The following is a 12373-nucleotide window of genomic DNA, read 5'->3' on the forward strand; positions in this document are numbered from 1 at the left end:
GAATCAGCTCTTGCTTGTAAGAGCAGAGAACCCAGTGTAAGTGCTGAGGTTCATAGGAATGTAAGGAAAGTGGGAAAGTACATGGGACAAATGCCCAAATGCAAGCTGTTTTACTGAATAATTGACTTGCAGAGCAGAAAGAGGCACCACTTCCAGCACCAGATTTCAGTTTTCTTGAAACAAGTTGATACTATCCCTGTGTGTGCACAACGAAGTCAGATGCCACCCGTTTCCCTCAGAAGATATTTGAAAAGGGGTTTGCTGCCCTAGCCAGAAAGTCTTGGCCTCTCCTACACACCCCAGGCTCCATCATAGGATGTACAGGTTCCTCAGGAGCCCCACCTGCCACTCCAGTGACACCTGGCACCCCACAGCCCCCGTGGGCAGAGGGAGGTTTCCAAGGAGTATGATCCTTACTGCATCAGGAGCAGCAAAGAGGCTGTTACTCAGACACTGCAGAAGCAACAGTCTGGGTCAAGCTGACAGGAAGGTGGCAAAAGAAAAAGATTTCTCCTGGAAGTGGATCTGGAAATGGCCTGAGGGGCCACATTCTGCTCCTAAGGGGTTTATACCTCGCACACGAGGGGCACAGGCTCATGAGGATCCCCTTGGTGGTCAAGGCAGCCCATTTCAGCACAGCTCACCAGCTATTGTGCTGCGAGAGACTTGTGACTGACACACATGCACATCACACCAGTCCTTCCCTGGGGCTGGACACATCAGATGGAAGCATATGACACGGTAAGAGTTTCATTTAATACTGCCCCCGCAAGGGGCTTCACTGTAACAGTAACAAGAAGGCATCTTTGCCATCAGCTGCCAAAGGCCTAAAGACTCCAGGCAGCAATAGTGCCTCCGGGAAACAACAGCCGGAGGATGAAAGAGCGAGTCCAAGCAGCGCTGGAGTAGCCCAAGTCCAAAGATTCAGAGTTGCTCCAGACAAGCCCTGGCTGGTGCTGGAGGCAGGGGGCTCTGGCCAGCCCCAGGAGCAGTGCTGGAGGCAGCAGACTCAGGAGCGGCTCCGGTCCTCATGGCTGCCTACAATCATTTTGCTGTAGAGTTTCTGTTGCTCTTCTTTGAAGGCGTCTTTCACCTTCTCCCTTTTCAGCCCTCCATCCCTGGGGAGAGAGTCATGTCAGAGAGGCTGCAGGCAGGCCCCATCTTTGTCTGGGACTGTTCAGGGTAAGTCAGAATTCCAGGGAGTGCTGACAGCTGCCCCTGTACCACATGCTGCCAGGGCACACTGCAGACCAGCCGTCCCCAAAGGGCATCACTTTCTTACCTGGTTCTGCCAGGAGCTGCCCCCATGGCCCTGCACTGTGCTCAAAATAGCAATTCTGCCAGAAACATGAGCTACTCTAGTACCCCTACAGAAGACTGCCTGCCTGCCTCCTGGGCTCTGAGACCTCAATGACTGGGAAAGCAAGTTCCCAAGCTCAACACACCTTGCTGAGTAGAAACAAGTCAAACCCAAGGCACCCCAATGCAAGCTACAAGCACAGAATGAAGCCCTGATGCCCAGCATATCGAAGAAGCAAACACTTTGGTCCCTACTACAGAAGAACATTCCTTCAGAGGCCTGCTCTACCCTAAGCAAGAAACAAATGGAGCTCTGCAGCCCATGAGCAGATGCCAGGACCAGAACAAGATATTCTGGCACTAGGAAGAGAAAAGCCTGCTTGGACTCACCAGAGCAGATCCACAAGGCCCCCCTGCCTGGCAATGGCTGACTTCACTCGATTGGCAAACTGCACTGCGTCCTCTTCAGGCTGTGGCAAAATAACACTGTTCAGCAAGAGCAAAGGGCCAACTAGGAAAATGATCAGATGGGCTGGGTTCACCGTACCTGCCTGGTCATTGGGGGCAAATACCAGACACTGCAGACGATGGCCCAGCTGGTCATCATCCTGAGGAGGTAGGTCACCATGCCGTATTTGCTGCTGTTCCAAAAGGCATCTCCAAACTGTGGGTCATACTACAAAGGCAGAAGAGTTCATGGAAGTCAGGCAGTGGCAGCACCCTCTCTGGGGCTCCAACTTCCACCCCAAACCGAGCTACAGGTCAGCTCTCCCAGAGCACTAAGGAGTGACCTCAGCTTTCCTGTGCCCTCAGACCAGGCTGGACTGGTCTGCCAAGACAGAGATACAGAGGGACAGACAGACTTGTGCCCCAAGAATGTTGCCTTGTCATACCTTGATGGCTACAGGGTAAACTGTGGCTCCAATTTCAAAGCTCCCCTTTTTGAACATCATCACAGATGTGTTGTTGATGCATGTTCCTGTAAGAGGCAAGCACAATCTTAATTTTCCTCTGCAAATCAGTCCAGAAGTCTAAGCTACATGTTTAAGGGCAGGGCCACAGGAACCCAGCAACTCTCCTCTAACTCTCAGTCCAAGCCCTGTTCTCTGTGTGCACAGAATGGGTCACTGGGACATCACGTGTGACTCCTGCATTCTGGGCTCACTCAGCTCTAAAGACACAATGTCCCTTTTGTCTCAGTGGAGAGTGTCAAGCCCATGACTGTGTAAGAACGAAAGGAACAGAGATGTGGTGCTATCTCAAGGTACCTTCTCCACCTGCTGCTTCTCTGGCCTTGTTGCACTCACCTTCTGGAAAAATAAGAATGGGCAGTTTGCTTTTGTCCTGGACATGTTCTGTAAGCCTAAACAGAAGAGTGTCAAAAATTAGCAGAAGGGACAGACGCTCTCAGTAGCAATCTACACAGCAGCAGGCCTTAACCTGCAGTCACCAGGGACTATCAGGGTGCCAACAACAGGGGCACCATCTCCCAGCACTTATGAGGCCATGCAGTATCCTCATCCAAGGGAGATGAGCAGCCCTCTACCTCCCCCAAGCTTCAGACCCACCCCTGCAACCAGCGATTGTCACACCTTCTGGCAACGAGGTGACGATCTTTGACCTCAGAACGTTCGAACCAGACGTGGGGACAAGCTTTCACCATGGCTCTCTGTATCACACCCATGAGCCCTCCATGGATCTGACCCACCTGAACAGGGCAAGAAGACACAAGTTACAAGATGTGGGCACACATGAAAGTCAAGGCAGTGCCCAGTTTCACAGCCAAACTGAGGTTCATCTTCCTACTCCTCCCCTGGAAGGGGTAAGAGGAAAAGGACCCGGTCCCTTACCATGGCATAGTAGCCATCACTGGCCAGGATGATCACATCAATGGGGGAGGTGTGATTAGCCACACAGATGCCTCCATTCCGGGGCCTGTTTTCTCTAGACACAAAACAAAGGTAGAGGTGAAGAAAGAGGAAAGCAGCAGGAGACCTGCAGAATGCCCAGCATGGAGCACGTCCTGGGCAGGGGCAGCGTGGAGCAGCCAGGCCTTACCGGTCGTGGTAGGTGATGATGGCTGTGAGGGCGCGCACGCAGATCCGGTAACACATCAGGTGCACGTGTTTGCTCAGGAAGTCCTTACACCTGCAGCCCAGGACAGAGACCATCACTCCCCAGTCCTCACTATCCCCTGTAACAGGGCCACTCAGCCAAGTTGCCCCAGGCTAGTGAAATCCAGCCAAGCCTTCACATCTCTGCTACAGAAACAGTGTGTACTGAGCTTTGCCGTCAGCTTATGATCAGTGATTTTGAACTCATGAGAATAAAATTCTGGCCTTTGCTCTTTTCTGTTATTACTCCTTTTAGAGGCCAGGGCTGAGTGCTCTGCCCCCGGCTTACTGCTCACATCTAGGCCCTTTGCTGTAAACTACAGGGTGTCCCTTCCTGAAAGACCACAACTGCCAGGACCACCTGCTGTGTTTGCAGGTGGTAGGACAGAAAGCTTTGCAGGGAAATTTCAGGATTATCAAGTCTCAAACCGCATGGGGTGCTCCCCATCTGCTCTTCCCTCCAAGATGAACTCACCTTCCATTTGGCAAATATCCCACCACTGTGGTACCAGTCACCAACAAGCTGATGCCAGTAAACGCCAGGGCTATCCTGCAGAAAGAGGGAAACTACATGCTAGCAAAAGCAGGCCATCAGCACCTTCTTGGCAGGCAGGAACCTGCACCAGCACTCACCTGAGGGGCAGAAGGAAGCAATAGCGGATGAGCACACCGAGTCCCCAGAGCACAGTGAGGCGCAGGCTGATGTACTGGAAGTTGTAGTTGGTTCTGCTGAGCAGGTTCCAGGACTCCAGCTCTTCAGCTGAGAACCTCTTGGTCACTTCATCATCCATGATGGTCTCGATGCCTTTGCGGCAGAAATAGAAGATATCTGAGAGCTCAAACTCAGGGGTGTCCAGGGCTTTGCCACTGCCACTCCGGCGGATCTCCTTGATCTCCTCCTCCAGTGACGTTGGGTCCTTTGCAATGATACCTGCAGCACACCATAAGCAGCTCTGGGCAAAGTGTAACTTGCCCGCTCAAAGACAGACAAAAGCCAAGGTCCTTCCTCACCCACCCTTCTCAGGGTCTCCTTTATTTCTCCAGTCCAGACAGGCACAGACCACTCTGCCCCACTATCTAAAAATTAAGCACTCTTGGGGTGCTTCCCTGCCCTTCCTCGTGAAACAGTGCTCTAGAACTCCCCCCTACATGGAAAAGACTTCCCAGCAGACCTCAGCTGCTCAGAGACACCACATTTACCCCACCTTCCCAAAAGAATTTTGTACCCCATGTCCCCATGCAGGGCAGGATCTCACCATTGACATAGGGCTTGTATAACGGATGGTTCTTCTCCTTGGCACCACGCTCTATCCTTAGTGTTGCCCACTGCAAGACAGACAAGACAACCAAGATTTGCAAAGCCTATAGCTCCACACTGCTGCCCATTTTAGAGCTGACTTTCAGGAAGGACTATCGTTCAGGGGAGAAGATGGGGCTGAAGCAGGAGGCTTCCATACAGAACTGAAAGAGTGAGTGATGAACCCAACTGAACTGAGGTGGAAGCAGAGACTGGCCTGGGAACAGGGAGTGCCAGAGGGAAGAGCAGTGCTCAGTGGTGATACAGCACAGCAAGATTTTCTGCAGCTCTCCATGACCTCTCAGCTCTGCTGCACCTTGCACGTGGTTGCCACTGCACAGCTTCTGGCTGAGCTGTGCATCCTGCTGGGGTGTCTGCACCACAGTGTAGGAGGCTGGTCAGGGCACCAGTGCTACTTTTCAACCCTTGTTCCTTCTAAATTCCAAGAACTGGAGACTGTGTTTTCAGGTTGCTGCTGATGAAAACATCAGGCTGATGATGGGATGGGATCCTTGCCCCTCTGATTCAGCTAATGGCTGCTGCTGCTGCTGCTCAGCTCAGCAATCTGCCCAAAACAGCAGCAGCAAGCACCCTCAGACAGCTGGTTGCCAAATCCTGTGCCAGGACTACTTGTTCTCTCAGCTAATTTTCAAGGGCACCAGCACAAACTGCAGGCTGTATTTCTGTGCAGTTTTCCTGCCTGCCCTCCAAATAACCTTCACAGCCTGAAATTCATATAGGTCTGGAAGGACCAACTTCTGAAGGAGGAGAACTTGTGTACAACACGCTTATCTGTGAAGAGGGAAAGTTGCTGGGGACTCTGGCATCCTGACCTCACCCAATACCAGCAGCAGATCAGGAGGCAGCAATGAGGGAATGCTGAATGCACATAAGAGTGTCCCACTCACCTTGCAGCTGCCTCTGCCAGCAGCTAGAACTCCAGGATTGCAGAAGATTGCCTAGATATTGCTATCTCAGAAGTCAGGAGAGGAGCTCTGACCTCGCAGGAGCTAAGCAGCCTAGGGAGAAGGCACTGCTTGCAAGCTCAGCATATCTCCATCCTGACTGCAGTGGCAGCAAACCCAGCCTCCCACCTGAGAGGCACCAGGCAGGTGCCCTCTCTCCCCACCAAAACCGGTGTGCTGCTGCCAGCCAGGCCTTGCAGCTTGGGCTGTGTCCCATAAGCTTCCAGACTCAGCCACACTCCCATGTGTACCCCTCTGGGTTCCCAACATTAGCCTCGAGTGCTGGGAAAATATTTTGAGTAAGTAATAGCCCTCCAAAATACAATGCTGAATGGTCAAACTTAACGAGTGAATTTTCCACCAAATCAGTGACCAGTTGTGCATGAGTGCTCCTCTAGCCCACCACTAACATTCTTTAATTAAAGCCAAAATCGACTTCCTAGCCCCCAAAAATAGTTTCAAACACCAATATAGGTGTTGAGAGTAAATGTTCCTGAATTGAAGGAAGGGAAAAAAAACCTGAAAACACTGTGAAAAGTTAATTTAGAACCCTTTTTTCTGCCCAGTTTAGTCAGTAAATTTGTAGTCAGGTCTTTGGATATTGGTGTTAATGAAACCCTTCACAAAGCCCAGGGTCTTCCAATTTATATCCCAGGTTTTTGGGAGGACTTGAGAGTTTAAAGAGCTGAACACTGTGAGCTCCAGGGCTGTCCTCCCAAGCCAGCCAGTACAGGGACACTCTGGGGACAATCAGTCCCGTTCAAACAGCAGTATCTATACCACACATCCTTTAGCAGCATAAATTCCATATTTAAGAGCCTAAAAACTCCCTAGCAAACCTTTCACCTGGGCTGCCAGGGTAGGGTGGTATAGGCTTTATCTACTACTCTTAGTAGATAAAAAAATCTGGTCTGGTCAGGAACTGGGCTTCAAGAGGTGTTGGCTCAGAGACAGCCCATAAAATTAGTCCACCAAAGGCAGGCAAGGGAACAGCATGACAACAAGCTGGAAAATTCCACTTGACCTCTGTGTGCCAAGAGGGTCGGCGAGGGCTGCTGGTTGTCCTCCAAGGTGGCAGGTCCAGACACGGCTCAGCAGGTGACAATCCAGGACAGAAGCATGGTGAGAGCTCCGGGTTCTGGCCACTCAGGGCTTGCAGCACAAAGTCCTGCCTTACCTCTGCTTTTGCTTCGTCCAAATGTGTCCTGGAGGAGCAATCTGCTGGCTGCAGCCTGGCCCCTCCCCATCACACCTGACATCCAGCTGTAGCAGCACTCTGCCTTGCCTGGGACACGAATCCCTCCAAGCTACCCCTCAGATCCTCTGTACTCCTGCCAAGGCTTGTTAGACTATTGCTTTACATGACGACTTATTAGATTAATTACAGGGAGAAAACAGCCCACAAACAGAAATCTCGTAAACTGCATTTGGCTGAGATGAGCCAAAGAGGTCAACTGGCCTGGCAGTAGGACAACATCCACAGCCCAACTTCCACTCCAGTCACCCACAACGCTCTCCTAAGGTGAAAACCTCTCTTCCTGTCATGACCATGCTTCGATAAACTTCTGCAAACACACAGAGAACATTCTGAAAACGTGACTTACCTGAAAAATCTTTAATAAAGTTTTCATGTAAACCTTGCGGATGCCAAAGGAGACTCCAAAAATTGCTGGCACGATGATGAAAACCAGAAGCAGAGTGAAGAGAACGGTAATGGAAATCCCCAAAAGATTAACCACTAGGCTGTCAAAGGGGAGCAGGAGGAACATGGTGAAGGGCCCAGGCAAGGCTGGTGCCCTGCAGCCAGACAGAAGGGTGGCTCGCAGCAATGAACCAGTCCTCCTGTTACTCAGCAACAGTCTCACACATGCACAGAGTCTCCAGCGTGCTCAGGGACCCCATTCCAAAGTTCACATCCTTTCGGGGCTCTGAGAGAGGGCATGAGCCAAAATCAGGGAAAGCACTTGGGAAAACAAGCCAGCAGTCTGCCAGGAGCTCAGGTGAGTTCAGAGGGTGCAGGCTGAAGAGCTCAGAGCAGACGGTGCACACACACTGGTTTGTCCATGGGCAGGTGGTGGGCACAGCAGCAACACGACTGCGGGAATGGATCCCCTCCCAGCCTGCCACTGAGCAAGTCCTGTGGTGGGGCAGCTTGTGGAGAATCCGGCAGCAGAATCCCCTCCTGGCTACTGAGAGCATGCAGAGTCTCTTCAGAGGGACAAGGTGGAGTCCATCCCTGAGCCTGCATTGGAGGAGATCGAGGGAGTTGGCACTCAAAGGAGCCTACCGTATGTGGAGCTATTATTGTTCTCCCCACGAGGACATGCCCACCAGCACGGGTCCTTGCATGACGCCTGGAACAAGTTTAATTCTGGAGGCCCCTGGCATCCACTCATGCTGAAGGGTCATCACAGACACGAATGAAGTTTCTGTCCCTGGAAAGCTTTCAAACAGCGAGTTGGCTTCTTGGCAGATGTGGCACTCACATTGCCACCAGCAGCAGTTGAGGGGAGCACACTGAAGTCAGCAGATGGAGAGATGTCAACGCAGAGAGCGTGGCAGGAGGCCAGAGACAGTGGGCTCAGGAACCTGGAAGGCAGTACTTGGGCTGAGGTCACACCATTCAGAGCAGCTCCCGAGACACAGCAAGACTGAGACTGATACTCTAGCTACTGCCTGTCACTGTCACAGACTTGGTAATCACCTTCTGCTGCCATTCATCCTGTATTTTTATACCATGCACACCTCAGATGGAGCAGACTCATCCAGAACCACACCTACGGCACAGGATGCTGCAATCAGGTCTCAAGTACAGGAAAGGAGTGACAGAAAATCCTTCCTCATGACAAAGATCTTATCGTGTCTCTCATTTCAGGGGCATCCGAGAGAACTGAGGAAGCCAGGTACCCAGATTCCTGGGTAGGCATCACTTCCTCTGCTCCTATACATCTCATCCCCAGTGACACAGGGCAAATTTACAGGACAGGAAGTGACCCTAAGGGGAGAATTACTGCTGATGATTAGTCAAAGAGGAACTTGCTGGGGCACAGGGACCAGTCAAAGGTCACACACCCACAGGGCCAACGGTGGTGATAAAAAAAGAGTCTGCCCAGGGTAGACTCTCCTCTGGACACTACCTTCACCAGTCTACAGAGTCTCAACCTGAGGATGGGATTTCACAGGTACCTGACAAGCACACAGGGCAAAGAGTCTGTAAAGATCCTCTTGCTCCCCTGTACACTATGTTCCAGCTGCTGGTTAACCACTGCTCTATCAATAATGTTACGAATAGTGTTAGTGCTTCAAAGGCATTCACACAGACCATGTACTGGGAGCCGCAGACTGTCAGCCACACGTGCAGCTGCCCATTATGCCCCAGCTGTCACCGCTCAGAACCAGGACTCGTGCCTGTAAACTGGTCAGGCCGGCCCCCTGACCAGCGGCTGTGAGGGGCTCAGCTACGCCCCTCCTGCACCGTGTCAGCCGTCACGGCAGAGCCCACGTGTGCTGCGGTCCTGCCCGCGGGCTCCCGGCGCTCGGCCCCGGCAGCCGCCCGTCCGGCACCGCCCCGGGGCTGGGGCACAGGCGGGCGGGCCCGGCGGCACCGACACCGCAGCCCGCACCGCTCTTTGGGCGCTGCAGCGGCTCCCCAGCGTCCGCCCGGTCGGCAGAGCAGCGTAACGGCCCGCCCGAGGCCGCGGCGGCTGCAGCGAGACCGGGGGCGGCGGAGAGGGTCGCTCTCAGCTCTGTTCCCCGGGAGCGCGGCGGATCGCGGCGGGGCCAGGCCCCGGCCCTGCCGCCGACCTTCGTCCTGGGTGTGCGCGGGGCGGCGGGGCCGCTACGGGGGCACTGCGGCGCGGCCGCACGGCGATAGGGAGGCCGCGCTCCCGGGGATAACGGTGTGCGGGCGGGCCGGGCCCTGTGAGGCCGCCCCGGGCTAGCGGCGCGCCGCGCGGAGCGGCGGGGCCGGGCCCGTGCGGGGCGGGAGGGGGCGCGGAGGCCGCACCGGGCGGTCACTCACCTGCTGCCGCCGCCGGCGCCGCCGGGCCCGCTCCGCCCCGCCACGTGCGTGCGCGCCCCCGCGCCGCGCTGCGTGCGTGGCGTCAGCGCGCCGCCCGCGGGGCCGCGCCCGCACCGCCGTGACGTTCTCCCGCCGCCGGCTGAGGGCGCCCGGCCCCGCTCCCACCCCCCGAGGGAAGCGGACAAGGAGGCAGGAGCCACGAAGCGCCGTCACTTTATTAGGAGCCCTTTACAGCACCAAAGACTGGAAGCACGCCGCCGCTCCTGGCCCAGTAACCCCGCCGTGAGCCCTTCTCTGGTTTGGAGAGCGCTGGCAGGAGGAGGCCCGAGCAGCGCCAGGATCGTGCCCTTCCCCAGCAGCTCCCTTCACTCAAGGCACTTGGGCAGCACCGGCTCCCGGGCTGGCTCAGACACGGCCGCGGGTCCCAGCCCACAACCTTCCCTTGTCACTGCCCTACTCTCGGGTTGCCCTGAGAGCCTACACAACTCTCAGGAGTTGGTTCAAGCAGCAGCTTCCAGCCTCTGTAGCAGCAGGCCATGAAGGAGCTACCAGAATCATGATCAGCCTCTTCTGCAGCTGACCGCTCCCCAGAGACCCTTGTACCAGTCGGGACAGGGAGGAGACCTACATTTCTTCCCACACTGCCTTCCTACCAATAAGGAGCTTGGTTCTCTGATTGCTGCCAGGTCTGCAGGCGAGAAAGGACTAGAGCAGCAGCCCCAGAGGTGCCAAGATGCTCCCAGGCCCTGCTGGCACTCTTCACAGCACGGGAGGCAGGGCGGACCGTGCTCACGTGGCAGATCTTGTAGTTCTTCCCATGGTTATTGTCCCAGTGGGTCTTTTGTCCACACTGGAAGAAGATGCAAAACTCTGTGCCCTGATGGGAAATGGATGGCTTGGGCAGGGTAAGCTCAAAAGAGAAGATGTCTGTGTCAGCTGAGCCATACGAGCTGTGCATGTACTGGCAAGAGATGTCCCGGAAGCTCTTCCAGCCATCAGAGGTGATGCGGACCTTCACTTTCTTTTCATACTCGATGTTTCTAACCTTCACTGTCCCTGACAGAGCACGGTCCTGGATCACACAGCTCTCCAGGCAGACAAAGTTGCTCTGCAGGCTGCTGCGGAAAGCCGCATAGTTTGTGGACGGTTGTGGGAAGTCCAGCACATACCTGCACACTTCTGGGCGTAAGTCCCACAGCCTAGGTCGGAAACGGGCAAGGTCTGACAGGGCATGCTGCAAATCACAGAGGTCCTCCTCAATCTTTGAGAAGAAGCGGACGGCCGTCAGTGAGAGCCCCTTCATATCAGCAAACACGACCTTCTTCTTTTGGCCCTTGGAGCTCTTGGTACTGTCTCGCTGCTCCAGCTCAGGTTCTGCACTCAGCTTCTGGTTGAGACAGGATCGGAGGGGTTTGCGGCCTCGATTGCCCCGCAGCTCCTCGTAGGAGTTCAGCAGTTTCCGGATGGGAGTCGAGTGGCTCAGGCAGAGCCGCACGGCCAGGTCCACGGGCATGGCTGGGGGGGTGACAGCCCGCCCGCTGCACACCTGGAAAAGCCTAGAGGCGAAGAGGGGGGGTCAGGCGGCGCGGCCCCAGCCGTCGGTCCCGGCCAGCCACCCCGTCCCACCCGCGCCCGGCCCCGCTCACTCGCCGCAGCTCATCGCGTCCCTGCGCGCTCCGCTCCGCTCCCGCCGCGGCGGCTCCGCCTCAATGGAGCCGTGCGAGCGGCCGCGGCCGGGACACCCCGCGCCAGCCAATCAGCGCCGCCGCCGCGCTCCCGGCCGGCCAATGGGGCCCGGCGCTGCCCTGGCCCCGCCCACCCGGCGGCGCGCTCGTACCGCGGCCCGGAGACCCGCCGGGACCGGGCCCCGCTCGGCCGCCTACCGCGCCAGGCCCCAACGGGGCAACAGCACAGAAATGGGTCCCGGTGCCAGAAAAACACGAGTGCTTTTGGATAGGCGACTATCAACACTAGGAGGTAGCTCTGGAAGAAAGAGGAGTATGTTCTTTCCTCTTACCTAGTCTTACAGGGGGAGGTTTGAACTGGTTTCATACACCCCGTTTCAGATGCTTCTCCAAAGACAGCTGTTTCCAGGGTGTCTAAAATCCCACAGCCTCGGCTCATCCTCTATCAACCAAGAAGCTTCTTACCCTAGATGTATGCACTGAGAAGGAAATTTGCTCACACCCAAGCACGCAAGAGACACTGTGGTGTCCCTGACATCTATATTCAGAATCATCCTCACTGTTCAGCTCACATGTGACTCCTTGACAGTAAAGACTGTCACCTAAGTCAGATCACCCCTGCCTTGCACTCCTCGCTAATCCCCCCAGAGCTGTCCAGCCATTTATGTTAAGCAGCCCTGATTGTTCCTGCTGACAACACACATTTTCATCAGCTCATGGTACAGCTGACTGACCTATCAATACTTCCACATGGCTCTCCATCACCACGTCTGAATGTCTGCAGCACAATGCAAGACACCTCTCACAGGATGGCCAAAGTGAGCTTGAACTCAGTGCCCAGCCAGCAAAAACATGATGCAAAAACATCCTTTAAACGTATCATCTCAGGCTGACAGTGCAAACCCCCTCCACTTCAGCGACCTGGTGTAGCCAACACAAACATGAGTCTTGCTAGCAATGAAACAGTTGTCCCACCTTTCTCTGGCCCCCAG

General features: G+C 55.0%; 2 protein-coding genes across 2 annotated transcripts; both read right to left on the minus strand.

The window, feature by feature from the left end:
• Nucleotides 1-736: 736 nt before the first annotated feature.
• GPAT4 (glycerol-3-phosphate acyltransferase 4) lies at nucleotides 737-7444 on the minus strand. Its single transcript, XM_066337360.1, has 12 exons — nucleotides 7280-7444; nucleotides 4670-4739; nucleotides 4047-4344; nucleotides 3889-3963; nucleotides 3358-3447; nucleotides 3150-3243; nucleotides 2892-3007; nucleotides 2607-2662; nucleotides 2193-2278; nucleotides 1847-1975; nucleotides 1690-1769; nucleotides 737-1118 (listed from the first exon to the last, which is right to left on the minus strand). The coding sequence occupies exons 1-12, from the start codon at nucleotides 7442-7444 to the stop codon at nucleotides 1010-1012; spliced, it is 1368 nt and encodes a 455-aa protein (XP_066193457.1). The 3' UTR covers nucleotides 737-1009.
• A 2449-nt stretch (nucleotides 7445-9893) lies between these two features.
• Nucleotides 9894-11209, minus strand: LOC136372646 (protein phosphatase 1 regulatory subunit 3C-B-like). Its single transcript, XM_066337366.1, has one exon. It carries the CDS (start codon nucleotides 11207-11209, stop codon nucleotides 10346-10348), a length of 864 nt encoding a protein of 287 aa, XP_066193463.1. The 3' UTR covers nucleotides 9894-10345.
• Between the last annotated feature and the right edge of the window lie 1164 nt (nucleotides 11210-12373).

This window comes from Sylvia atricapilla, chromosome 28, assembly GCF_009819655.1.
Source record: "Sylvia atricapilla isolate bSylAtr1 chromosome 28, bSylAtr1.pri, whole genome shotgun sequence".
NCBI classification, from domain to species: domain Eukaryota; kingdom Metazoa; phylum Chordata; class Aves; order Passeriformes; family Sylviidae; genus Sylvia; species Sylvia atricapilla.

Coding starts and splice junctions, on each gene's coding strand:
- GPAT4 (XM_066337360.1), bottom strand. CDS start 7,444: ATGTTCCTCCTGCTCCCCTTTGACAGCCTAGTGGTTAATCTTTTGGGG. Junction 4,740..7,279: donor CTTTATTAAAGATTTTTCAG/GTAAGTCACGTT, acceptor TCTGTCTTGCAG/TGGGCAACACTAAGGATAGA. Junction 3,008..3,149: donor GTGATGGCTACTATGCCATG/GTAAGGGACCGG, acceptor TGCCCTGTTCAG/GTGGGTCAGATCCATGGAGG.
- LOC136372646 (XM_066337366.1), bottom strand. CDS start 11,209: ATGCCCGTGGACCTGGCCGTGCGGCTCTGCCTGAGCCACTCGACTCCC.